The sequence below is a fragment of the Fragaria vesca genome, linkage group LG3, assembly GCF_000184155.1.
Source record: "Fragaria vesca subsp. vesca linkage group LG3, FraVesHawaii_1.0, whole genome shotgun sequence".
Lineage (NCBI taxonomy): Eukaryota > Viridiplantae > Streptophyta > Magnoliopsida > Rosales > Rosaceae > Fragaria > Fragaria vesca.
This window is the reverse complement of record NC_020493.1, coordinates 6070597-6097201: the sequence shown is the minus strand read 5'-3', so window position 1 is coordinate 6097201 and position 26605 is coordinate 6070597. Positions and strand designations below refer to the sequence as shown.

The window sequence follows — 26605 nt, the reverse complement described above, 5'->3', positions numbered from 1 at the left end:
GGTTAGAAATTTTTTCTTGATATTTTTCAATTTATAATCAAAAGAGTAGTATTATATTTGAACCCTAAATCTCTAATATGACATCAATCGACTAGAATTTAAAGAAAAAAAATATATTGAACATACATAATTTTTTCAAAGTTAAGAAACTAGTAGAATAACATAAAAACTATTTTTTAGTCTGCAAAATAAAAACTAAAGTTAATTAACAAAAACCAAATGAATAAATAGCATGCATGTGATTACGACAGTAGTCGAATTTCAGGTGATGAATTTTAGAGAAGAGGTTTTTATTTTTTTTTCTTTTGATTCGTAATAATAGTGGAGAAGAGTAAATGTTTTAGGGAAGATATGAAGTTTTTTTTTCTCTAATAATTGATGGATGTTTTTGTAATTAAACATACCTATAAAATCTGATGTGAAATATAAAATAATAAAGATGTGTATTAAGAGATTATTTGAGCTTCCGTAATTGTGATTTACGCAAACGGCTCCGTTTCGACAAATTTTGTTCAGTTGATTTATTTATTCTAATTCAGTACTTAAATAATCTCCAAATTGGATGAAACTTTACAGTAATGATCTACACACCATGTTCTAGACACTGAACGATGGAGATGTGAAAATGTGAGCTAAAAATAAACAAAACGAGAAGCACCATACTTTAATTTTAAAACAGTGTCCCACTCTGAAATGAAACTATATATATATACATGTATATGTCTCTCCCGCGCGTAACTTACACGCGCAAAGGTCAAAGAAAAGAAAATGATCACTATTATTTTATTTTTCTCTTTTATTAATTTAAGGGTGGGGCCCTCTATCCCGGGTTGGCCCATTTCCGCCTAGCGGTGCATCGGGTCCGCCTAGCCCGCTTAGGCCCAGATTGCCTTTAATTTCTATTTTTGTTTTTGTTTTTTGTTTTTATTAAGAGAACAAGCACAGTAGCAGCCGAGCGGAAGTAAGAGAATATGGACCGGTTTCTCTGAGACTGATACAGCTTCACCTTCGCCTTCTTCTTCGTATGCCTCAACGACGTTGATCTCTTACGTCATCAGAGTCTTCCCATCATTATATTTTCAGGTATCTCATCACTCTTAAACAGTTGAGCTTTCCTCTCTTGTATCTTGCCGTGTTCTGTGAGTTAACGCCATTTTGATATTGAATTTTTTTCCTTCTTTTCTGATGCTTATTCAATTGGAAATTAGTGATGGAAAAGCTAGCAAGTATCAGTTTTAATCCAAGAACATGGTTTAGTTTGTAGACATCGATTGGGTTTTTAGGTAGCACACCAGGTGTTCGATGAAATGGCAACTTCAGTATTATTCGTAAATAGTGACCGGTGAGGTCAAACTAACCAATGCCTAAGCTCATCAACTTTCATCTCGGTATAGAATGAATTCTGCTTGACACAATATGCTAGTGTTGATTGCCTTACTTGGTGGTTTTTAGCAGTTGTGGCCTGCACATGGGTAGGAATCTAGCTTCGATAAGTAATGTGGTGTTGCCAATTGCCAAATCTCTGAAAGGAATAGCTTGGGATTGTGGTGCCTTGGGAGCATTTCTTTTTTGTAAACTGCTATAGTGACCCTTAAGAACTGAAGATTTTTCTTCTTTTTGAAATAGAGAGGATAAGTGAGATGGCTTCTCGAAGTCTGAAGAGCATTTTGACTGCCGCGGTTAATACTGGGGTGACTGAGGCCAGGGCAAGGATATTCGGGCATGTGCTTAACCCGACAGGGCTGAAGTCTGCGCATAAGATCTTAAGGAAGAAGCTGATTGGGGAGAAAGTTGCCCAGTGGTACCCGCATGACATCAGGAAAGACGACCCCCTTGTCATGGAAGCCGAGGAAAAAGAGTATGCTTTCTTTCCTCCATCTCTTTTGCTCTCTTGTCTAGCCATCTGCTAATGTTTCACTCTTGTATGGAATTTCAAAGGAACATTGCACTATGTCATTATTAATGGAAAAGGTGCATTGTAGAAGGATCACATAATGCATCACTACTGCATTTTCCCTCAGAGTTCAACTTCTGTCATTTTCATGGTGTGTGCACTGTACAGAAGAGCTACATTCTTGATACTGCAGATTCTATAGTCAAAATATTAAAACTCCTCTTTTTCTTCCCCTCCTATTTGAATCTATCATTCTAGCTTCACACAAGTCTGTTCCAACTAGACTGGTTTGCACAACATGAATTTGATCTGAACATTGTGTTGTGATGGTTTCATAATTTTATAATGAGAACTGCTTAGTAACTCATAGTACTGACACATCTCTAATTGCTACCTTTCAGGCGCTTAAACAAGCTTGAAATGTTGAAGCGTCGAGGAAAAGGGCCACCCAAGAAGGGTCAAGGAAAGCGTTCCAAGCGCAAGAGCTAGTATATTAACATGTTGTAGTTGGTTTTTGAGTGGTATCTTGAATAAGAGATTACTATTTTGAACATCCGGTGACAATTTTGTTAGTTTTATTTGAACATATATTCAATATTTGCAGTCCCATTTTGTAAGAGAGGGTAGTTGGCTGTTACTTGGGATAACAAATTGTTTCAGAATTTCCTTTTAATTTAAGCAGATTGGAAATCACCCTGGCTTCAGTTGTTGACAATCTTAAGCATTGGGTTTATTAGAAATTATGTTCAGTTACAATCAGTTAGTAACCATGCGACTCAAATTGTACATCAAACGATTGAGATATGTAAAACTTTTTATTTATCATGCTTACAAATCAATGAATGCTAAACATGACAGTACATTGCCGAACTATCAAGAAATCTATTGGCATCGGCTGTTGAACATGTCAAACTTATCATGAGTGACTCTGTTCGGTTCTCTATGTGCGTGATACTTCAGACCTTCAAGCTCGCTCTACATGGTACCAAATTTTGAAGAAAATGTGAGTGATACCTTTCTTTTACCAATAATCTCCGCATGAACAATTTCCATTTCTAAAATGATGGAACCTTCTTACATCTCTTAAAATGATCTCCCTGTCCAACATCTTTGAGATATATTTTGCTGCAAGGTGGCAGTCATTACAGACTCTAAGGTTCTTGGCAACTCTAATGGTAGTCCCTGGACGGGTATTGAGGAGGCCGAATGCCATTGCCAGTTTCTCGCTGTGCCCACAAAGTAAAGTTTCTTTCTCGTCCTCATCAACATTGTGTAGCACACAAGAGGTATCAGGCACATAACCTTCCTTTTTCATCCTTTCTGACAGGGTTTCAAGATATTCATGGAGCTGCTCACTTTGCGGGTGCGACATATCCCCAGCTAAAAACTTATGAACTTCATCTTCAAACTCAATCCAACTACAACCAGGCTCTTTTCTCACTCCCATCTCCTTCATTTTTCTCCTGATATCCATGGCCTTCTCCCAAAGTCCAGAAGATGAGTAGATATTCGAGAGTAGAACATAGTGACTAGCCACATCAGGCTCCAGCTGCAGGAGATGATGAGCTGCAATCTCTCCAATCTCTACATTTTGGTGAAGTCGACAAGCGCCAAGCAAGCTACTCCAGGCACCTGCTTTATCAAACTTAGAAGGCATAGTTTTGACTATTTCATATGCTCGCTCCACACTACCAGCCCGACCAAGCAAATCCACAACACAAGCATAATGGTCTGGTGCAGGTTCAATCCCGTGTTCTTGTTTCATTGTGTGGAACAAGTTCAGACCTTCCTCTACCATCCCAGAGTGACTACAAGCTGCAAAAATTGCAATGAATGTAACTTCATTAGGCCTTAGCTCTTTATTCCATCTGCCTTCATCCACCATATTCTTAAAGAGTTCTAAGGCTTCTTCCCCTCTCCCATGCATACCATAAGCCATGATGAGCACATTCCATGTGATCACATTCTTTAGCGGCATCTGATTAAACATGGCCCTAGATAAATCTAAGCAGCCACATTTAGCATACATGTCAACCAGTGCACTACCTACAGCAATATCTAGTGCCAACAAGTGTCTAGTAGCATAAGCATGGATCTCTTTCCCTTTAGCGAGTGCTGATAATACAGCACAACTAGGAAGAAGAGTCATGAGTGTTATAGTATTTGGCTTAAGAGGAACCCTTCTTTCATCATCATAACCAGTACTATCAGTGTTCTTGTTTTCTTCTACTCTTTGCATTTCATATAGCAGATTAAGGGCATCATCATGGCGTCCAGAAATAACATAACCAGTGATCATGGTGTTCCATGACACAATGTCTTTTCCTTCCATGCTGTTAAATATAGTTTCTGAAATTCCTGTTCTCCCCATTCTCGAGTACATGTCCATAAGTGCATTTTGTATGTACCTGTTCTTCTCCAGACTCCGCTTTATTACAAAAGCATGGATACTTTCCTTCCCCGAGAATGCTTCACACCGCACACATGCTGGCACAATGCTGGACATAGTGGTGGCATTTGGATTAAGCCCCGAAACAGCATACATTTCAAGGAACAGGTCCAAGGCCTCCTCATCATACTCGTTTTGTGCATAACCGGTAATCATTGCATTCCAAAGCGGAACTTTCCACTCCATTACAGCATCAAAAACTCGACGACCACTTTCCACTTCCCGGCAGTTGCAATACATGTCAACCAAAGCACTGCCAACATAAGAATTCCCAGTCAATTCATTGGCTCTCAACGCATAAGCATGAATCTCCTTCCCTGCCTCCAACATCTCCAAATGAGAACAGGCAGGAAGAACACTCGCAATCGTCACCCCATCAGGTCTAATCCCCTCAAGAATCATCAACCTGAAGAACTCTAACGCCTCCATAAACCTGTCATTCTGAGACAATGAGCTTACCATGGTGTTCCACGAAACCAAGTCACACTCCTCAAACAACTCAAACACACCTCTCGAATACCCCACCATCCCCAACTTAGCATACATAGACATCAAAGCATTCACTGTAAACGTTTTCGACTCACACATCCTCACACTATACCCATGAACCTGCTTCCCAAGCCTCAACCCATCACGCTTATCCAAATTCGAACAAGCAAGCGCTGCACTAACTAAAGTAAACGAGCTCGGCACCACATTGTCCTCAAACATCGACCTAAACGCCTCCAAAGCCAGCTCCCACTCCTCGAACCTACACAAAGCCGCAATCATCGAATTCCACGAAACCTGATCCCTCTCAGTCATTCCATCAAACACCTTGTATGCATCCCCAATATCGCCGCATTTCCCATACACATTAACAAGAGAGTTGGCTACGGTCACAGAACCAGACTCGTATCCGAATTTCACAACGCACGCATGAACCTGCTGCCCCAATCTCAAGTCATGAAGGGCCGCCACGGCCTTCAGGACCGCCGGGAAGGCAAAGTTGTCGGGGCGGATACCGGACCGGGTCATATTGATGTAGGTTGATATGGCTTCGTTGTAGTGACCGGACCGGGTTTGGGTGCGGATGGTGTCGATCCATGTGCGGGAATCGGAGATGGGTTTGGGTGTGGAGGTGGTGGTGGTTATGGTGATGGGTTTTGGAGGGGTAGTTTTGGGAGTTGTGGGTGGTTGTTGGATTTGGAGGGAAGAGAAAGTGTGTAGAGGTTTGGAGAGAGGAGAGAGCGGAGCAGAGTAGGAGGAGGTCATCTGGTAGTTATGACAGTTATGAGAAGCTGCAACAGAATTTTCATAGCCAAGGAGATAAGGGCTGGGACCCACAGTACAGTAAAAATCTGTCAGGTTTAACTTTTTAACTTTCTATCACCTTGATATTTGATAAAGCTCCAAACATTGAAATTGGGTTAATTAGGTAACAGACCAGAAGAGAAGACTGAGGAGGATTGGAAAATGGAGAAGGCAGTTGCAGAAGTCAAAGTCTCATCAATCTTCATATACCCAGTAAAATCATGCCGTGGAATTTCAGTTTCTCAAGCTCCTGTCACTCCTACTGGTATAACCAAGCTCACCCATTTCTCCCAGTATTGGTTTTACCCATTTCTCCCAGTATTGGTTTTACTTTCATTCATATTGCTTTTGAGTTTTGACACAGTTGTGTTGTCATTTTACTGCTGTAAAGTTTGTTTCTTTGTTCATGGAGAATAAATTTTCAGATTATGGAACTATATTGTTTACATGATTGATTTTAAAGGATCAATCTTTTCATTTGGCTCTGTTCAGTATGATCACTATGATCACTATATATGTTGAGTTTTAGTATATTAGTTTGTGGGGTTATTTGATTGGTATGATTAGAAATTTTTCTATATAGATTGATTTTCTAGGAGGGACTAATATTTACAATCTCGAATTGGGTGATGTTGAAATGAGGTTTTTTCCTGTTTTGGATGTACAGGTTTTCGATGGGATCGGCAATGGTTAGTAGTAAATTACAAAGGGAGGGCATATACTCAAAGAGTTGAGCCCAAGCTTGCTTTGGTTGAGGTACAGCTTCCAAATGAGGCATTTGTAGAGAATTGGGAACCTGCTGAAAGCTCTTATCTTGGTGAGAACATCGACATTCTTCTCTTCTTGATATTAAGCTTATTTTTCTTTTAGACACCAAAGAGCGCTGGAGATGTGATTCACTAGTACTTAGATTCTGGTTTACTGATTATCACTTTGTTCCGTTATGTTTAATTGGTTCTGGAGTTCGGTGCTCATGTTTCAATGGATTTGTTCTCTTTCTTGCTTTTCATATCCTTCGTGTTCTTAGAAGTAGTCACATTTGTAGTCAATGCCTTCACCACTTGGGGAGTTATTGTTAAGTATTTTTTTTTTTTTTTTTTTTTTTTGTAACTTGAGAAGCACCCTGTCATTCACTTTGCAGTATTAAAAGCACCCGGGATGGATGTGCTGAAGGTTTCGTTGAGCACACCAAAAGAAATAGCAGATGGGGTTTCAGTATGGGAGTGGTCTGGTGCTGCATTAGATGAGGGAGCTGATGCGTCGAAATGGTTTTCAGATTATCTAGGGAAACCTTGTCGACTTGTCCGCTTTAATGCAGGTACAATTTATTGTGGTGCTTTTAAAGAACTAGGCTCTGAGTGCAATACCTAGGGAAAATTTATTAGTAGTTGATAGAAATTTCATAGGAACTTCATTTCAGAGATGCAATAGCATCTTATGCTGTTATATTTGTGGTTAGATATCATCACATCGACACACTTGAACAATGGGATATATAAATTTGGCTGCATTCTGTTATAATGCAGCTTCAGAAACTAGGCCTGTAGAACCTGAATATGCTCCTGGACACCAAACAATGTTCTCCGATATGTATCCATACATGCTATTATCTCAGGTTAGTTAAAGTCAAAATACAGAAATGTAAGTCTTTATGGGAACTCTGACCTGGATTTTGTCATTGTAACTTAGGAATCGCTGGATGCACTAAATGAGCTTCTGAAGGAACCCATACCAATTAACCGATTTAGACCCAAGTAATTTTTTTTCTAATTCCTTCTGTAATTATTATATTTTTTGTTCAGTATTTTTGGTAATAAAAACTTGTTAATCTCGAGCTTAACTCTAGACAAAGTCTTGTCAGTTTTATGATCAGTATGGTTTCATAATTTGTTAATCTCAAGAACTTATACTTTGATGTCACAGCATTCTAGTCAATGGATGTGAACCATTTTCTGAGGACCTTTGGACAGAGATCAGAATAGACAAGCTAACATTTCAAGGTGTCAAGCTATGCTCCCGCTGTAAGGTCTAAAAGCTATATCCCTTCTGCCATTTTGTGCCCATCCGATGACTCGTCTATTTTCGTAAGAGTATCAATGGGTTGTGTGTCTCAAACTCATTTTTGGTAGTTACAGATGAATCTAATACTTTTACTACATGGTGTTATGTATTGCAAACATTTTGTTTGCAGCCACTTAGTATAAGAATCGATCATTTAACAGGCAGGGGACCTAACAGGGCTTACCATCTCTAATAAATTTTACAGCTTTTTCTTCACCTTTTCTCTGTGAAGATTTGATATGAAAAGTTGACGGTGCAAAATCTCACCACTTCAACTTTTCTAATTCAAAGTTCATGGCTGGGAGTCATTAGACAGTCATTGTGGATATCTTATGTGCAACCATGTGTATTAGAACTTAGAAGTCAAGTGGTTGTATAATGAAATTCATGTCCAAAGCTAAAATTGCAAGGGTTAAAGAAAGTCTTGCATGTAAGGGTTGTATGTCTTTTGTCATATAACAATTGCAGCTATAGATATTACACTTCCTAATTCAAACCCAATTTGTTGCTAAACTGTTGCGTAAGTGTCTGGGATCTTGGGAGAATTCTTCCAGACTGCAGATGCTCATAGTTTAAGGAAGTTTTGTGGAATTTCCTTCTAAAAGACTAAAACAGACTTACCGAAACTTTTAGATCATCAATAAGAGCTTTGCAGTTTAAAAGGACATCAATAATGAATACTGGGTTCCTTACTAGACACTTTCATGTATTTCAGGTACCTACAATTGATCAAAAAACTGGCATTGCAGGACCTGAGCCAAACGACACTCTTAAGAAAATCCGGTCTGATGCAGTTTTACGTCCAACTAAAAAACAGCAAGGAAGGGTGAGTAACTAATTCAAGACTTTCCACCATAGTCCTCCATACATACAGTTGATCAGATGTAACATTGTAAGTGATTTTTCAGGTCTACTTCGGGCAGAATCTTGTTTGCAGAGACTCTCTTACAGGAGGAGGTGGGAAGGGACATGTCATAAAGGTTGGAGATCTTGTTTATGTCCTCAAGATGGTATCTTCTGCTGAAGAAGCAGCAGCTTGAATTTTATACATGCTGTTATATGACACCAAGAACTGCTGTCTAGATTATAAGTAACAAGACAGGTTTACTTGTTAATGATTAGCTTCCTTCTTCGATGATAGCTCCAGGTAGTTCAATAAAAGAAGAGAATGCAAACAGATTCAAGTATGACTGCAGGAGATATCCTTGAGATGTGCAATGATTGCTTTATAGTTTACTTAGTTTTGCTTGTAATGAAATATCGTTAATGAACCTAATCTTGATGAGTTTCGATTCGTATATGCCTGTAGGGCAAGAAGTTCCCATTCCTCAAACACACGATGCAGCAACCTTTCGATTCCAAGAAACTTCGTTTCTCTCAATCTTTCCATCAAACACTATCTTTACATTTGCCACATACATTGTCAACGGTATTAGCCACAGTCACAGAAGAAAATTCAAATCCCAAGTTTTACAACATGGGCATGAATAAGTTTCCCCAAATTCAAGGCCGGAGGGTGAGAATAGGATGTATGAGTTGTGGTAGCGAGTAGTTGAGTAGAGAAGAAGAATGCTTCAAAGAGTCGAGGATTGCTGGATTTGGAGGGATGAAAATTTTTGTTCAGCATGTGGACTTTTGGCGGTACCTACATTTCGAGACGTTGCATCAAACTCAAAGCAGACCATGCCAATGCCATGCTCCTAACTTCTGCCCCACAAAAGATGCTTGTCAGTTTAGGGGAAAGCGACCTACTTTGGGCTTTTTCTCTTAGCAAAGGATCAAATTAGGTACCAGTATAATCAGCAAAGGATTAAATTAGGTAGGTTCATCTTTCTGGTTATTAATGCTAGCTCTAAAATGATTTCTGCTATATTGAATCTGTAGCGAAGCAGAACAGACTCTCTGCTGCCTATAGACTGCATAATTAACATCATTAAGAGAGGATGGAGAAGCTACCATCACAAGAAGCCACAGCCAAAGTCTCATCAATTTTTGTATATCCAATTAAATCATGTGGAGGGATTTCAGTTTCTGAAGCACCTATCACTCCTACTGGTATAATTTTCTTCAGTGGTTCTATTTCTTGTACTTTAATCAATAATTTTCCTTTTGACACAGTTGAGCTTGATCCTTAAATACTACTTGAATTCTGTTCTTTTATATTATGCGTAATAAGAAATTTATATTTGGTAATTAAAGCAGATCATTCAGAGTCTTAACCTTTTCTTTTTCTTTCCCCCAAGTGTTACTTGTTCTTATTATCAGTTTGTTGGAGTGTTGCCTTTGTATGATTCAACTTTTCTTGTACCCTCTGATTTTCCAGGAGGGAGTATATATTATCTAGACTCTCTCAAAATTGGGTTATGAGATTGTAATCTTTGCTTGTCCCTTCTTGGTTTGCATGTACAGGATTTCGATGGGACCGACAATGGATGGTTATAAATGCGAAAGGAAGAGCTTATACTCAAAGAGTTGAACCAAAGCTTGCTTGTGTTGAGGTACATCTACCAAAAGAGGCATTCCAAGAGGGTTGGGAACCTTCCAGCAGCTCTTATATGGGTAAAAGCATTAATCTTTGTTCATTCTATGAAACTTCTACAGACCACAGTACACTCAAACTATGCTTTTTGCAGCAGATAAAAAGTTAACATTAAGCTGGGAGATGTTATGATTGACTCCTATTTGTTTATCTTTTCTGTCTTCTCACTTAGTCACATGTTATAGAATTCTGGAGCTTCTTAATGTTACATAGTTTAATGTTCTTCTCATGCTCAATGACAGTCACATTATTGCGTTCATCTTCGTTATGATTATTTCATATCTTAATTTAGTTTCAAATCTAATCACCATCTGTAAAACCAGTTTTCATAAAACACCACTATATATGCTGCGGTAGTTCCTCATAATGCATGGTCATTATGCTTCATGCGTCTCAGCGTTTCCTGCTAAGTTATACTGTTTTAATAACTTAGAAGCGATCTGTCATTCACTTTGCAGTATTAAAAGCACCTGGGATGGATGTGCTGGAGATTTCCTTGAGTACACCACAAGTTAGAGTAAAAGGGGTTAGAGTATGGGAGTGGACTGGTGATGCAGTAGATGAGGGAGATGATGCGTCAAAATGGTTTTCAGATTATCTGGGGAAACCTAGTAGTCGACTTGTCCGATTTAATTCAGGTAGAGTTTATTGTGGTGCTTTCAAATACTCAGGCACTGATTACTGAGAACATTTCTAATTAATAGCGATGGTTTAAATTAATTACAAATTTTCAGCTATGCAATTGCATCTTGAGAAGTTATTGTATGTGTTAATATCATTATATTATATTTTGCACATTCAAGACTAGGAAATAAAAGTTTGACTGTGTTGTATTCTAAATGCAGCTTCAGCTACCAGACCTGTGAAAACTTCCTTTTGGTCTCATAAACCTGTGGAACCTGAATATGCTCGGGGGAAGCAAATAATGTTCTCTGACCTTTTTCCATACATGATAGCATCTCAGGTTAGGAAGATTGAGATGTGGAAATAGTAGTTTCTTCTGAGATGGCGGCTCTAATATAGACCTTGTCATTGTACTTTTGCAGGCATCATTGGATACACTAAATGAGCACTTGAAGGACCCTGTACCCATAAACCGTTTCAGGCCTAAGTATTTTTCTTCTTATATAGCATATCCTTATATTGTTTAACCAGCATCAAATTTAATCTTTTGTTTTCGGTGGTGGAACTTTTGTTGATTTTTAATAGCATATGTATACTGTAATGCTTATTGTTGCCAGTACTTCTGTTAAAGACCCCAATGCTGCAGTTTCATAAATATGCAAAAATCTGAGTCTCAAACACTTCTGTTTGCATGTCACAGCCTTCTTATTGACGGCTGTGAACCATTTTCGGAAGATTTGTGGACAGATGTCAAAATAAACAACTTCACATTTCAATGCTGCATGCTGTGCTACCGTTGTAAGGTATAAGAGCTATCTCTTCTGCATTTTTCGCCTGTCTGATGGCTGTCAAGCTATCCAATGCATATTTTCCTCAAAGTTCTATTTCGTAGCAGTTAACAATTGGATCCTAAAATACATTGCTACGCATGCTAACTCCTAACTATCATCACCTTAAAGTTTAAGAGTAAACCAACAACAATCTATAACACGCCAATTATTAGAAGTATTAGAGAGGAATAGATCCCACATCAGAAAAATGATAAATAAAATATAACTTATATGTGGATGGATCTTATCCAATTGTACCGAGGTCTTTTATGATTAAAACCCAACACCTTAAAGATAGTTAAGTTGGGACAGTATCAGTACAATGTGATTCACGGGCCACGTTTATCCCTGTTTAACATGGTATCAGAGCGGGTCCCTCTCCAATTACTTCTCCAATATTCTCATGGGCCCGATTTGGGTTCATTCTCTCGTCCGGTCCGGGATTCTATTCTCTTGCTCGGTTCCAGCTTCTTATCTCACCATCAGAATGTTCCAATTGGATTGTCACCAAGTGTCCCTTGGTTCGTTCCGTCCCGATTCATTCCACGTGCGGACCTTGAGTCAGGTTGCACGTGAGGGGGCGTATTAGAAGTATTGGAGAGGAATAGATCCCACATCAGAAAAGTGATAAATAAAATATAACTTATATGTGGATGGATCTTATTCAATTGTACTGAGGCCTTTTGTGATTAAAACCCAACACCTTAAAGGTGGTTAAGTTGGGACAGTATCAGTACAATGTGATCCACGGACCACGTTTATCTTTGTTTAACACCAATGACACCTCAATCTTAAAAGGCAAAAAGACAGTTAAGTTAAGAGCAAAGCACCATCACACAGTTAAGGGAAGGAAGCCAAAAACAATAATGTAAGATCAATTAAGCATCTTGTTATGCACAGAACTAGAGAGATAATCTTAAATCAATGGTTCTTCTATCACATAGGGAAGTACTGAACCACATAGGTTCTTCTATCATAAAAAAGCTCATAAAACCAACCAGATGGTTGATCACTCTATCACAAATTCACAACAAACCACAGGCATAGCTCAAGCATTCATCTTTGTCATTCTCGATTGTACAATTAAGAAAACACAATTGAATCGGAAATTTGGAATGATGTGCGTACCTCAAATCAATGGTGAGTTGGTGACCGAGGGAGGTAGTGGTTTGAGGGTGCGGCCTCGGCTTGGAAGGTGCGGCCGTTGCAGAAGACAGCGACGAGGTGGTGGTCTCTGTGTTCGTATTGTGTGAGAGGGAGATCGGCAGATAGGGAGAGGGAGAGGGAGAGGAAGGAGGGAAGGAGGGAAGGAGGGCGAAAAGAGAGAGGGAGGCGCACGACCCCTAGCCTTTATTCAGTAAAACACTGAAACGACCCCGTTTTCCTTATAAAACTAGGCGCACGCCTTATGCGCCTTGGGGTGCGCCTTGTGATGCGCCTTTTGTTCCTTTGCGCCTAACCAGCAAAACACAAGGAATTTTCCATGCATCTCGCGCCTTTTAAGCCTCGAGGCGCGCCCGAGGTGCGTTTTTTAAAACATTGCCTTAAACCATCAAAGCCACCAGAGTTGGGGATGTCTCTTTTTTAAAAGTTTTGTATCTCGTTGTTCAAATACTTTCTCTAATCGTAAATCATGTCTGTAAGCCTTGGACATTTGGTTCGGGTATTTATCTGAATCAATAAGTATTATAAGCCAAAAATTATTATCAAAGCTACATTGTAAGCTCAAACCAAGGCCTGCATACAAGGTTTATACAAAACAGCTCGGGTTGAATATTGCTTTGGGATTACCCCTATAGGTTGTGTGATCTAAGAAATAAATAGACTTGTCAAAACTCAAAACCTTAGCGCTGCTGAAATCGACTTGTCAAAACTCAAAACTTTAATGCTCATCAACAGGAGCTGAGTAATTTAATACCCTCTGATGTTTACATTCTGTATTTCAGATACCTAAGGTGAATCAAGAGACTGGCATTGAAGGAACTGAGCCAAATGAAACGCTTAAGAAATTTCGATCGGATGCAATTGTGTATCCATCTCGGAAACAGCGGGGAAGGGTGAGTTATCAATTTATAACCAACTGAAGGCTTTTGCACCCTATTCCTACATCTATACAGATGATCACATTGTAGCATTGTAAATTTTTTCTCAGGTCTACTTCGGACAATATCTAGTTTGCAAAGACAATCTCATTGCCGGCGTGGAGGGAAATGTCATAAAGGTTGGAGATCATCTTCATGTCCTCAACATGGTTTCCTCTGCTGATGAAGTTCCGGAATAATTACCTTATCTTTGCTGTTATATGATTCTATGAATTGCTTGTTAAAGATTAGCCGCCTAGTTAGATAAGAGTTCCAGGTATTTCAGAACACACGAGATAAATGTAAATGTTCAAGTAACCTACATATCTGTAAGAGATATGTTTTGAAATATTGGAAATCCTCAATGCTTGCTTTCATAACTTACGAAGTCCTACTTGAGAAGAAAAGTCATTAAAGAACCTAATCCAATGCTCTATTTCGGGTTGCCAATTAGTGACTACCATTACAAAAATTGTAATGTGACTATTCATGCCCCCAAGTTGGAAGTTCTGGTTGCCAAGGACCTCAGATAAAACGAATGCCTAAACCATTTTCCTATGGAGAGCGTATTCAGCGCACCCGGGTGCGCCGCGTATAATTTTCATTTCCTATGATAAAGTTATGTAACTTTTTCAGAAAAATTTGAGTACGATAGCTGAGAACTTGAGATAGCCTCGCACAAGGATCCGCTAGTGTATGTCTTTGTTTCTGAGAAAAAATATATTGAATGGAAATCAAATCTTCAAACTAATATTTAAATTTGAGTAGATCCGCCTCATGTATGTATTTTTTTTCTTTTTTTAAAAAAGAAATGCGGATGGAAATCAAACTCCTGTTCGAATGATCAAACTCTCAACCTCCCTTCACCATAACCCTTGACTAATTACATTTTCTTTTTCTTAACATCAGTCCTTTTACTATGGTTCAGTAAATCAACCAAGGCGAATAAATTATTATCTTTTACTGCGCTAAGTCAGTAAATACAATTAACAAACTGAATCCAAAACATCTAGACACTAGCGCTCCCTATCAGAGTTCCCTGGTTAAGCTCTCTGTTGAGCTCAAAACCACTCCAAAACCCCAAAGATCATAGCTTTCCAGCTCCACACACTTCACCCACTTCTCTCTGAGATTTGGGTCGTTTCTGAAATGCCCCAAAACCCATCAAAACCCACTTCTCTGATTCTCAAACACCCTTAAACCCACTAAACCCCTCTCTTCCAAAACCCTATGCCAAAATGCCCAACTCACTACTCAAAGCTCCTCACCTCCTCACTCTACCAACGCCTCAAGAATCACACCCTCTTCCCAATTGACCTCAAGTTCTCATCTCTCTCAATCCCATCAGGCAATGAAGAACCAGATCCCCCAATTAGTGAAGAAATCTTCAGGAAAGGTCCCAACTTTGGGGCCTACAAGTCAGGTGATTCAACTTTCTATTCACTCATTGAGAACTATGCGAGTCTTGGGGATTTTGGGTCCTTAGAGAAGGTTCTGGATCGAATGAAACGCGAAAGGAGAGTCTTTGTTGAGGGGAGTTTCATTGCTGTGTTTAGAGCTTTTGGGAAAGCACATTTGCCCAATCAAGCTGTAGACTTGTTTCATAGAATGGTAGATGAGTTTCAGTGTAGGAGGACTGTTAAGTCGTTTAATTCGGTTCTTAATGTTATTGTACAGGAGGGTCATTATGCACATGCATTGGAGTTTTATGACCATGTTGTTGGTGATAGAAGCATGAATATTTCGCCCAATGTGCTTAGTTATAATTTGATTATTAAGGCATTGTGTAGGTTTGGATTGGTTGATAAAGCTGTGGAGAAGTTTCGGGAGATGCCGGTTAGGGACTGTGCTCCTGATGTGTTTACGTATTGTACATTGATGGATGGGTTGTGCAAGGTGAATAGGGTTGACGAGGCGGTGTTTTTGTTGGACGAGATGCAGATTGAGGGCTGCTCCCCAAGTCCTGCGGCGTTCAATGTGTTGATTGATGCAGTGTGCAAGAAGGGTGACTTGGGGCGTGCGGCAAAGCTTGTTGATAATATGTTTCTTAAGGGGTGTGTTCCAAATGAAGTGACTTATAACACACTTATACACGGTTTGTGTCTCCAAGGGAAGTTGGAGAAGGCAATTAGTCTTTTGGATAGAATGGTTTTGAATAAATGTGTGCCCAATGATGTCACCTATGGGACAATCATCAATGGACTTGTTAAGCAAGGGCGGTCTCTTGATGGAGTTCGAGTGCTGATATCTATGGAGGAAAGAGGGCGTCGTGCAAATGAGTATATTTATTCAGTTCTTGTTAGTGGATTGTTCAAGGAGGGAAAATCTGAAGAGGCAATGAAATTGTGGAAGGAGATGATGGAAAAGGGATGTAAACCCAACACTGTGGTGTATAGTGCCCTAATAGATGGTCTTTGTTTAGATGGAAAACCCGATGAAGCTAAGGAAGTATTCTGTGAGATGGTGCGTAATGGTTGCATGCCCAATTCCTATGCTTACAGTTCCTTAATGAGGGGTTTCTTCAGGACAGGTCAGAGTCAGAAAGCGATTCTTTTGTGGAAAGAAATGGCAGCCAATAACGTTGTACGTAATGAGGTTTGTTACAGTGTCATAATTGATGGTTTCTGCAAGGAGGGGAAAGTCAAAGAGGCATTGATGGTGTGGAAGCAGATACTTGCAAGAGGATATAAACTAGATGTCGTGGCTTATAGCTCAATGATCCATGGCCTGTGCAACGATGGTTTGGTTGAGCAGGGTTTGAAACTTTTTAATGACATGCTTTCTCAGGAACCTGAATGTCAGCCTGATGTAATCACTTATAACATACTTTTGAATGCTCTCTGCAAGCAGCATACCATCTCACGTGCCATTGATCTTTTGAACAGTATGCTGGATCATGGTTGTGATCCTGACTTGGTTACTTGTGACATCTTCCTAACAACTTTGGGAGAAAAGCTCGACCCACCTCAAGATGGGAGGGAGTTCCTAAATGAGCTAGTTGTCCGGCTATTTAAACGGCAGAGGACAGTAGGTGCTTTCAGGATTGTTGAAGTGATGCTGAAAAAGTTTTTGCCTCCGACAGCCTGTACCTGGACAACAGTTGTACAAGAGCTTTGCAAGCCTAAGAAGGTTAGAGCAGCTATAGACAAATGTTGGAGCAGCCTATATTGCTGATTTATGAGTAAGGCCTGAAATTTTATTTTTTATTTTCCTTTTCAAAGCATTAGACCACTATGCTTCTATTGTTCGGCATGAAGTCTGCTTGCTTATAGGGTTGGCATTTTACTCCATTTGAGTTAGACAATTTTGTATACAATTTCTTTTTGGGGGTTTAGAGTAACATACCATACCAAGGAAAGCTAGTTGTATGAAGTAATCTATCTTAGAATCACTGATTGTTTTGTTACACAACAATCTGTTGGTACATGATATTTCTGGTGAAATGAATTTGGAAAAAGGGAAACATCTGAATACTGAGGATTGTTGTTGATTGTAAGATTGATGATATATGTCATTCAGTACAATAGGATTAGTGCCATCAAATTCTTTACTTTAACATTCTACCAGTTTGTAAACATTTCTCAAAATTTGGATTTGATGAAGATGCCTTGCAGTTGGCACCTCTGCGAATATTTATGCGTGGAACTTCTGTTATATGAAATGTGCAAACGTTCAAAAGTTCCTCCTAATCAGTCTCCTAAACAGCATACTTCAGGTGCACTGATTTAAACTTTACTGACTGCATTCAAATTTCTTACTAGGTATTTGTTTTTAGCAGTAGATATATACCAAACTACCAAACTACAGTTTTGAGTTTTGCTTGCTTATAATAGATGATACATCTTAACCTGGGACAATTAAACAATAAGCTTGCTGAGGAAAATTGACATTTCTTTGCTAGGATAATCCATTTGTATTCAGGTATTGACACAAAAACTGTCATCTTAATATTATGGTCGTTAATTTTCTTGAACCTATAATTACTTGTCTATGAGTAGTAGATGTAGATGTGAATGTGAATATGTTACTACTAGAAAGATGAAACAACTTTTATAATCTAACAACTAGATCAACTCTTAAAATCAGCCCTTACAACCTTTACTATCACAAGACACTACCAATAGCTCTATGTACCTCCGCATCACTTGCTTAGGTCATCTTGATATGTGCCGGAGGAGTATTTTTCTCTTGCTTCTTGATGGATTTGAGTGTTGAATCCAAATGAAACTCCCACTCTGTGTAGATAGTTGGTGTAGATACAAATGTAGGATTCACTATCTCCAAGGGCAAGGAGAAACGTATATACCCCTAGACATTCCCTATCTGGAAGAGCTCTGCAAAGAAGTGAACTAGGAGAACAAGAGGCAAACAAACTTTTAAAAAAAAAAACAAGAGAGAGAGAGAGAGAGAGAGAGAGAGAGAGAGAGAGAGAGACAAGTAATTAGGACAAGAGAGCTCAGGACCACTCTTATAGTGAACTCAAATCAAATTCCCGGCTCAACTGACATAGGTTCTTCAAAGTCACAATTCACCCAGTAAATACCACATCAGCCCAAATATGAGTTCATGCAACTCGTTTCTTCAAGATACTTTACTCTAAGCCAATTGTGACGAAGATAAACCTAGGAGTGAGCCAAGATGCATATAACTGAATTTATTGTACTTGGCCCGCGATGATTTGGAAATCTGCCCTTCACCACTACTTTTTGAACTTAGTTCAGTTGCTCAAGATCGAGGAAAGTTAGCAACAAATTTCAGTTTTAAGTTCTTTGTAGATTATATATATTAGAGCAAACAAATCTGAGCACACCCATCATATTAGTGCCTTCTTCTCGCAAATGTGCCAATGAGGCCATGAACCCAGTCTCGTAACCTTTCAATGCAGATTGGTGCATTTTTTTTCTTATTTACATATGATCAGCTTGCATTCTATTATTCTATCGAAAATCAACATGGTGGTGAAACTTGATATAATTATAACCAAAATAATCAACAGCTACAAGTAGGATAGTTCTTTACTCTTACAATTTAGAATAATTTGGGCTCAGAACTAGTTGTGTCATAATATGAAATTGAACTGAAGAGAATGCATTTCTTACAACAAAATTCACAGAGTGCTTCTGTTTTAGGGCTCTTGCTTTTCTCTTATTTTGCTATCATTGACTGTCAGGGGTGATTTCAAGGTTCTGCCTTCTCTCTGGAGTTGCTATTGACAACTTTCAGGGGTTCTGGCGATTCTGGCATACCTTTCTTATGGGCCATATCATAGGTTGCATGAAGGCCAAAGAAAGCATAGTATATAAGCATCACAGCAGTACATATCCCAAATCTTATAAAAGCAGAAGAACTCAAAGATCCCATAAGAAAAATATTTGTGGCGATTGACAAGGATGGCAACCAAGGAACCAGTGGAACCCCCCAGACTTTTGGTGACCTCTGTTGAGGTAGAAACACTGACATTGCCAAAGTCGTGAAGAACCAAATTGGAACTGTCACTACATAACCAATCCAACCATTGGGATTTAATCCCCAGTAAGCTGAAGTCCCTATAGAGGAAGAAATAATGATCACCAAGTAAACAACTAGCTTCAAGAGATGTGGTTTTGGGGTGACATCTGTCACATAGTATCTTCTCACTAGAAGTGCAACTGCCATCATCATGAAGATAAAGAGTGTGCTCACCGATAACAGGCTTGTCAAGACATCCAAGCTTGAAAAGAAAGCAATGCAGGAACTTGAAACAAATATCAAGAGTGTAGCGTTTATGGGGGTTCCTGTCTTTGGATGGACTAGAGCAAACCATGGTGGAATCATGTGCGCTCGTGCTATGTGAGTGATATACCGAGCCTGTCCAAGTGTTCCCACCAGAAGAACAGTGGTCATTCCCTTGAGAGCACCAAGAGCTACCAGGTACTTGGCCCATGTCATGCCCACACTTTGAAATGCCATAGAGTAAGCTGCTCCTGTGTCTATATCTGTGTATTTCTGCATCATAGGGAGTGAAAGTGCCATCAAACAATATACAACAGTTATGATCGACATTGATCCAAGCAATCCAATCGGTATGTCTCTGGATGGATTTTTGGTTTCTTCAGCCATTGTGGCAATGTTGTCAAATCCTCCGTATGCAAAGTAAACAATTGCAGCTGCTTGGAAGACCCCTTTTGGCCCAAAAGGCATAAAAGGTTTCATATTTGAGAGATTAGCATGGGAAAACCCTGCAATCAATACAAACAATATTACAACATTATTGATTGCGGATGCTATCCAATTCAAGTAGGAGGTTTTCCTTGTGCTGATCATTGTAATTGTAGCAGCTACAGCCAGAACAACAACAGCTATTGGGTCCAGGAGATTGTAGCCTTCAGTGAGATTTGTGTGCAACCGCAAAGAGTTGGAGGGACGATTCAAGAGCGATGTAAAGTAAGAAGTCCATGCTCTGGAAACTGCTGCACTTCCTACAACACTCTCAAGAAGTATGTTTCCTGCTGTTATGAACGCTACAAAGTCTCCTAGCTCAATCCGCAGGTAAGCAAAAGATCCACCAGCCACTGGGATCTCAACTGAAAATTCAGTGTAGCAGAAGACAGAGAGCATTGCCGAGATACCTGAAGCAACATAGGATAACACAATAGCTGGTCCAGCGTGATCATGGGTTTCTTGCCCAGTAAGCACAAAGATGCCTGCACCAATGACTGATCCGAAACCAAACCAGATGAGATCCCACCAGGTGAGGCAACGTTTCATGTCATTCTCACTTTGTTTCCGAAGCTCCACAGTCTCATTTGCATCATTTGATCTGCTTATGAGTCGATCCTTGAACCTGTGGTGTGTTTGTGACAAGGCAGTTTGATATGCACTCCAGCTTTGAAAGGACTCTTCTGGTAGGAAATCTTGTTTGCTCCATCTCCAGTAAGTTCTTGGCTGGATTTCTTCACCAATTTCTCCCTCAGAACCCATCAAGTATATTTTCCCTCCTAAAACTCAAGGCAACCGAAATATAAGAATACCGGTTACTCTCTTTGTATCCTTCCCCAACGCTTATGGAGTGAAATGTTAAAAGACTGGTTTGGTCTCTAATCCAATTTTTCCAGGATTGTTCAATTATTGAAGTTGAGAATAGAGGTTGTGAACTCCATCCACAACTGTTGGATTGGAGTCAAATGATGCAGACAATTGAACAGACTAGCCCAAGTCGTTCTAGTGGGCGGATTTTATTGAATTCTGGGGACAAACACTGTCATAGTTGATGTGCTTTGTTCAGAAAACTACAAATTTTACTCGATAGGTACTTGCATTGTCATTTAATGTGACGATTCCTAAGATCTCCCAGCTCTGTCCTTATCTGTTCCAAACTTGTGGAGATACTGCCGTTTATCGACTTATGTGTGTATTTTCCATATGAGATAAGGTCTTGATTCACACCCATTGACCTCGAGATTGATGGGTCTACATATCATATGGAAAATGAACTGGCTTCTTAGCTCATAGCATGGCTACTATTCTTGTGCATGACAAGTACCATATCAAAATGGGAACTCGTGTGCATGATACATAGCTTCAAAGCGATATATGGTTATTCTAAGAGGAACCACAGAAATCATGGTGGATGGTATACTTCTCTCTAACGGTGAATCAATCATTCATTGATGAGTTTGAAGCAATAATGGCTTGAAGCATCGCTTTCATTTTTTATACGATCATTAGACAAAACCGAACGTTCCTGAGGAAAGATAGATGAGGCTAAAGATTTGAGGAGCCAATAGCTTGAGAGAAAGATAGGACAGTAGGAGAGGAAAAGGCATAAACAACTTTGTTTCTTTTGTAGTCTAAGAGATGTGTTTCATTCAAAACTTGCTTCCCCCTCGGCGTCTTTCACAGTTTACACAGTGACCTTCCTCAAAAAGATCAATTTTTGTAATGAGAACCATTCATCATGCTTTAGATTTTTTGCCTGAACTAGTCCCACACTAAAGCTGGTAGAAAGAATCTAAAAGGAATGTACATTATCATCTCCATGAATTCCAAGCCTTGCGCATTTTAGCTCCAAGATATCTCATGCCATGAACGCCACCAACAGCAAGGAGACCAGAGACAGCCTGTCGTGCGCTTGAGACCATTACCTTTCGCTTCAGAATTGTCTGCATGCATTGAGCAGCCTCTTGTCTTGAGCCAATCACAACTTCATTAATAACTCGACCTGCAATTGAATTGAATTGAAGTATGATAAATGTAATAAACTGACTCTAATTTATACAAGAATCATACGTATAATACCATCCAAGTCGAGACAAACACTATCACAGCACAAACTCATGGATGTTGGCACATGAGTTTGTACGTTTCCATTAAATGCAAGCTTTACATATAAACTTCAGTTGATATAATCACAATACTCAGAGTATTAATCAATGATTCAGAACCCTTTGTCCTCACAGAGAATGTCTAGAGTTGAAGTACATACCAGAGTCGCACAGCCTTTTCTTCTCTCCTAGCTTCACTCCTATTTGACTTCTGACTAGTGGGGGTAGAGAAGAAACAAGGGACCGAGCTGCTGATACATCAGAATCCTGTTTTAAGAGGGAATGCTGTCTTAAGCATCTTAAACTAAGAACAGTGACTGTACACTCAACATAACATTTAGAAGACCTAGCCCTCTCTTATACAGAAGTCTTACATATTTAGTTAGAGGTCTGAAATAAGCAGGACGATCAAAGATGCAAATAGGTATTGCTTTAACTGAATTTGACTTCCATGGGTACATCAATCAGTATAAAGGTTCTAGCAATTCTTTTGTTCTTTTAGAGTTTTTAAATAAGAAACTTTTTTGGTCAATAAATAAGAAACTAATAAACTATAGTGTTCATGCTGTACTTTAAGGCTGAGTTTAGGCCACAAGTCATAGAATTTGACTAATGGAGGTTGCATGTTCAGCTTGGTCTACATTTTATAGTAAGTGGGGGAAATAATATTGTATCCTCTTCATATTGACAATGTAAGGATCAAAATATACCTGAGAAAGGACTGGTCGAGGATTTCCGGACAATGAGTATCTCAATAACTCTTTAGACTCATACTCCTGAATAAATGGCTTATACATTAATTGAAACAATTCAAATTGTCCTTGTACTATTTTCTTCACCTGCAGTAGATCAGCAAATGAATCAAGATAAGAGATTATATTTTAATCTCTGGTACACAATTAGAAAACCTGCCAACTTTTGCAATCCCTTTTTAGATTATGTAAGATGTAATGGAGCTTACCTTATTTTTGTCTTCTGCAAAGAGCATACGCAAGTCACCCATATATGAGAGGCTACATATTTTGGCATACAGATCCACCTGCATTATAGGAAGCTTGCTAAAAAAAACTTAGAAAACTCAAACAAAAATGAGCAGTGACAAAGTATCAGACCTCAGTGAACTTGGATGGCAAAAGAAGGAGAGCAGCAGCTATTGCAGCCCTCAAATTAACCGAGTTTAGATTTGCAATATCCAAATTATCAGATATTATTTGAACCTGTACAACATATCAAGAACTCCCATGAGGTCGAGATTTATGTAAATAGAGTATCTATGTACCATATCAGATTTTCCAAGTATGAATTTTCAACAGCATGACATACTATATCAAAGTAAATTTATTATAGCACCACGACGCATTAATAGAAAAAACTTAGTTTCCATTAGGCTCAGGTGTAGTGTTAGAAGATTTCCAATAATGTAAAGTTCATTAAATCAAATCAGCCAAAAGTTTTTCCCAATTATGTCTCTACAACTTGAAACAAGGTCCAGTACTGTTTCATCATCATACAGTAGTAAGGGTGCTGCCAGAACCTAGAAGGCTAGTAATTAGACAGTAGTGTAAATAAGGAATTAACTTAAACCAAAATGAAGGCAAATTACAGAACTGAAGACGTTTCCTGTTCCATCTATATAAGATACAAACAACATACTGGCTTTTGTAACCGGCCACTCAAGTAGAACCTCTCCCAATTTGATATGTCCTGCACCAAGTCATGCATGCGGACAACCCCATACTTGAGCATCTGCCAATAGCAGTAGTCATGAGATGAACCTTAAAAGATACCGCAGATTCGAAAGATCGCAGAATGCATAACAAAATACTAACACACTAGTAGTTCAAAGCAGGATCATAATTTCCCGCTCACCAAATAATAGCTTATTCTTAAACATACAAGTAGTTGAGTGATCAATACCTTGTCGTTCCAACTAACAAAAGGATTGAAGTGCACTCCTACACCTATGTGATCTGCAACATTAGTAACCTAACATGGGATCAGTATACAGTCTGCATGAATGAAAATGGAATCAAACAGGAACAAGATACATAACCACAGACAAAGACAGAGCAGTACCAGTTTGGCCCCACCGAGCAGCGCCATCCAAGAGACATAGTGATCCTTGTTCAATTTCAGATTCTAAGTTGTACAACACACAAATAACCAAAACACCATGAGAAGCCTTTGAAACATTCAGAATAAACATAGAGGTAAAAGTTGCAGTATTAAGCTAACCTCAGAATGCCATTGTAGGGGGTCTGATACTCCAAGAATGCAATCCACCATTGTTGACTACCATCAGAATTCACAACCCAAAGCAAAGACTCAAACTTTACGCAGGTAAATAAAAACCAAATGCCAAAGCCAAAATGAGCAAAGAGAATCATAGAGGCAAAGCACAAACCTTGGCATTATCACGATTTGGGTGCAGTGATGATCCATAAACACAGCAGAACTCAACAGGAGGAAGTTGTTTGAGGAAACTCTGAAGCTGGGTTTTGCTGTGATTCTCCATTTGGACTCTAGCAGTGCTCAAAGCATCAATATTATGAAGAGAAACTGAAGAGGAATATCATCGAACACTTGGAGTGCAGCCCAAAAGGGGTGACCTTCAAAACTCACAAGGAGCTTCAAGTCAATGAAAGTCAAAGCAGATTCAGTGAAAAGGCTGTAACTTTGTATTGGGGAATCACTAAACAGCTTTCAGGGTATAGGGTTTTGCCGATTCCGGTGGATACTATGCCTCCCTAGTTGGGTTTTTGCTCTGTGGCTGATAAGGTCATTTTGCTAGGGTCAATTTTCTTTTATGACAAAAATGTTCAATTTGAGGAAATTTTTCAAATTGTGCTCTAAGTTAAGCTCATTCATCATTTTGACATCTCAATTTTGAAAACTATGATAATGGTACCTCAACATTTAAACTCAATTGAACATTAGTTCACTCTGTGATTGACACCGTTAAGTTGGACTTTATTTATGGGTAAAATTGTATTTTCATGTTTTTCCTCCACAAACATTTCCCTCCAGAATAATGTTCTTTTCTCATCAGTATCAAAATTTGTGGTGAGCCATGTATTGGCTTCATACAAAAATTAGAGACATCTAGAAATTATAATACACCATTGGCCATTAGTATCCATTATTAAAAGTAGCTTTTGCAACCCACCGATGAGAGAAAAAATAAACATTGATTAAAATGCATTTTTTATCAAGTACAAAAGTTTATGAAACATATATACTTAATAGAACAATCAAAGATAACTAGGTAATAGGACTCACATTCATAGTTGATATCTTCAGGTCGAGAAACTCTAATTCAACTGATAAAGTTTGCGGAGGGAAAACATGAAGAGACAATTTTGCCCATGGACAAAGTCCAACTTAACGGTGTTAATCACGGAGGGAACTAATGTTGGGTTGAGTTTAACTGTTGAGGTACCATTATCATAGTTTTCAAGATTGAGATGTCAAAGTGATGAATGGACTTAACTGGGGCACCATTTGAAAAAAAAATTTGGGTGCAAAAGTTTTTGCTCTGTGCTAAGCCCAGTTTTGGTTTTGGTTTTTTCTTTTATTCCTTTAGGACTGTTTTTAAGTAAAGAACTGATTATGCATCTGCAGTGATGAGAATTTTCTTTTAAAGGGGTACCCAAATATTGAAGGGTTTTCTTTTGTGGCCAACTGAAACAGACCAGAGAACAAAGAACAAAGGATCCACTCTTTTTTCATGAACAAAACAATGCTTACATTTTCACTCAATCACAATGACGGGTAAGACACCAACTTCCAATATCGCAGAATAGAAAATGCAGTTGAAATGTAATTACAACAACACAATCCTCTCCCAAAAATTAACTACCACCTCCAGATGTTCCTGACGACTCGGCAACATCTTTCAATCTCAATGTAGCTGTCGCTTCTTCGATCATTTTACCTCTGTCGGTTCCACCATCCACAGCCCTGCTCAATCTTTTTAACCATATGTCGTAGTCAACAGGGTATGGTGTTCCACAAAGGCTATCCACATAATCAGCAAATGCCTTTAGAAGAGCTGAGACCTCACCGAGCTGCTGTTGGATCAAGCGCTTTGCCCAGCTCGTTTCTCTCCATTGCAATGCAGATTCGATTGAATCCTGCTGCTGCATAGTGCCCCCACACATGTACAACATGAGGTAAACAAGGCTTTCAGCATCTGATGATGGGCAAAGTTTCCCATGCTGAAGTGCATGAGATGAAGAAAACTGCAAGTTTATAGCTGGGCTGTCTCGGTCTTCCAATACTGCACGGCCCCATGATATTGGAACATAAAGAACATTGTTTCTTGCACCTTGTACACCAACAACCCGAATAATGTTTTCTGGACACAAATCACCATGCTGGACATTCGCCATTGCGGCACTTCTTAGAGCAGCTAGGCAGTCTCGACAGCAGCGAATGGCCTCCTCAGCTGAAAGAGGGCCTTCTTGGGAAACAACATATGAAACAGGTTCACCAACTGGAGATGTCACCAGTATAGGAGTCCCACACCACG

At 39.2% G+C, this 26605-nt stretch overlaps 7 protein-coding genes across 7 annotated transcripts; 4 read left to right on the top strand and 3 right to left on the bottom strand.

The window, feature by feature from the left end:
* The first annotated feature begins 953 nt into the window (after nucleotides 1-953).
* Nucleotides 954-2694, top strand: LOC101298294 (mitochondral 37S ribosomal protein S27-like). Its single transcript, XM_004293830.1, has 3 exons — nucleotides 954-1083; nucleotides 1627-1858; nucleotides 2296-2694. The coding sequence occupies exons 2-3, from the start codon at nucleotides 1641-1643 to the stop codon at nucleotides 2381-2383; spliced, it is 306 nt and encodes a 101-aa protein (XP_004293878.1). The 5' UTR covers nucleotides 954-1083; nucleotides 1627-1640; the 3' UTR covers nucleotides 2384-2694.
* Nucleotides 2695-2729: 35 nt separating this feature from the next.
* On the bottom strand, nucleotides 2730-5597 carry LOC101312713 (pentatricopeptide repeat-containing protein At3g57430, chloroplastic-like). Its single transcript, XM_004295470.1, has one exon. The coding sequence runs from the start codon at nucleotides 5595-5597 to the stop codon at nucleotides 2916-2918; it is 2682 nt and encodes an 893-aa protein (XP_004295518.1). The 3' UTR covers nucleotides 2730-2915.
* A 152-nt stretch (nucleotides 5598-5749) lies between these two features.
* Nucleotides 5750-8995, top strand: LOC101303971 (MOSC domain-containing protein 2, mitochondrial-like). Its single transcript, XM_004293761.1, has 8 exons — nucleotides 5750-5901; nucleotides 6304-6453; nucleotides 6778-6954; nucleotides 7163-7251; nucleotides 7326-7390; nucleotides 7560-7662; nucleotides 8413-8523; nucleotides 8606-8995. The coding sequence occupies exons 1-8, from the start codon at nucleotides 5799-5801 to the stop codon at nucleotides 8735-8737; spliced, it is 930 nt and encodes a 309-aa protein (XP_004293809.1). The 5' UTR covers nucleotides 5750-5798; the 3' UTR covers nucleotides 8738-8995.
* Nucleotides 8996-9494: 499 nt separating this feature from the next.
* Nucleotides 9495-14134, top strand: LOC101307096 (MOSC domain-containing protein 2, mitochondrial-like). Its single transcript, XM_004293772.1, has 8 exons — nucleotides 9495-9752; nucleotides 10107-10256; nucleotides 10695-10874; nucleotides 11082-11200; nucleotides 11283-11347; nucleotides 11561-11663; nucleotides 13637-13747; nucleotides 13843-14134. Exons 1-8 carry the CDS (start codon nucleotides 9641-9643, stop codon nucleotides 13969-13971), a joined length of 969 nt encoding a protein of 322 aa, XP_004293820.1. The 5' UTR covers nucleotides 9495-9640; the 3' UTR covers nucleotides 13972-14134.
* An 867-nt stretch (nucleotides 14135-15001) lies between these two features.
* On the top strand, nucleotides 15002-16945 carry LOC101312427 (pentatricopeptide repeat-containing protein At4g20090-like). Its single transcript, XM_004295469.1, has one exon. The coding sequence runs from the start codon at nucleotides 15002-15004 to the stop codon at nucleotides 16943-16945; it is 1944 nt and encodes a 647-aa protein (XP_004295517.1).
* A 1784-nt stretch (nucleotides 16946-18729) lies between these two features.
* On the bottom strand, nucleotides 18730-20904 carry LOC101303098 (cationic amino acid transporter 5-like). The gene has a single exon (XM_004293758.1). It carries the CDS (start codon nucleotides 20729-20731, stop codon nucleotides 18950-18952), a length of 1782 nt encoding a protein of 593 aa, XP_004293806.1. The 5' UTR covers nucleotides 20732-20904; the 3' UTR covers nucleotides 18730-18949.
* An 876-nt stretch (nucleotides 20905-21780) lies between these two features.
* Nucleotides 21781-24589, bottom strand: LOC101304548 (mitochondrial translocator assembly and maintenance protein 41 homolog). The gene is made up of 10 exons (XM_004293763.1): nucleotides 24485-24589; nucleotides 24310-24366; nucleotides 24151-24213; nucleotides 23992-24060; nucleotides 23728-23820; nucleotides 23187-23291; nucleotides 23036-23113; nucleotides 22785-22913; nucleotides 22236-22341; nucleotides 21781-21971 (listed from the first exon to the last, which is right to left on the bottom strand). The coding sequence occupies exons 1-10, from the start codon at nucleotides 24587-24589 to the stop codon at nucleotides 21781-21783; spliced, it is 996 nt and encodes a 331-aa protein (XP_004293811.1).
* Nucleotides 24590-26605: the final 2016 nt, after the last annotated feature.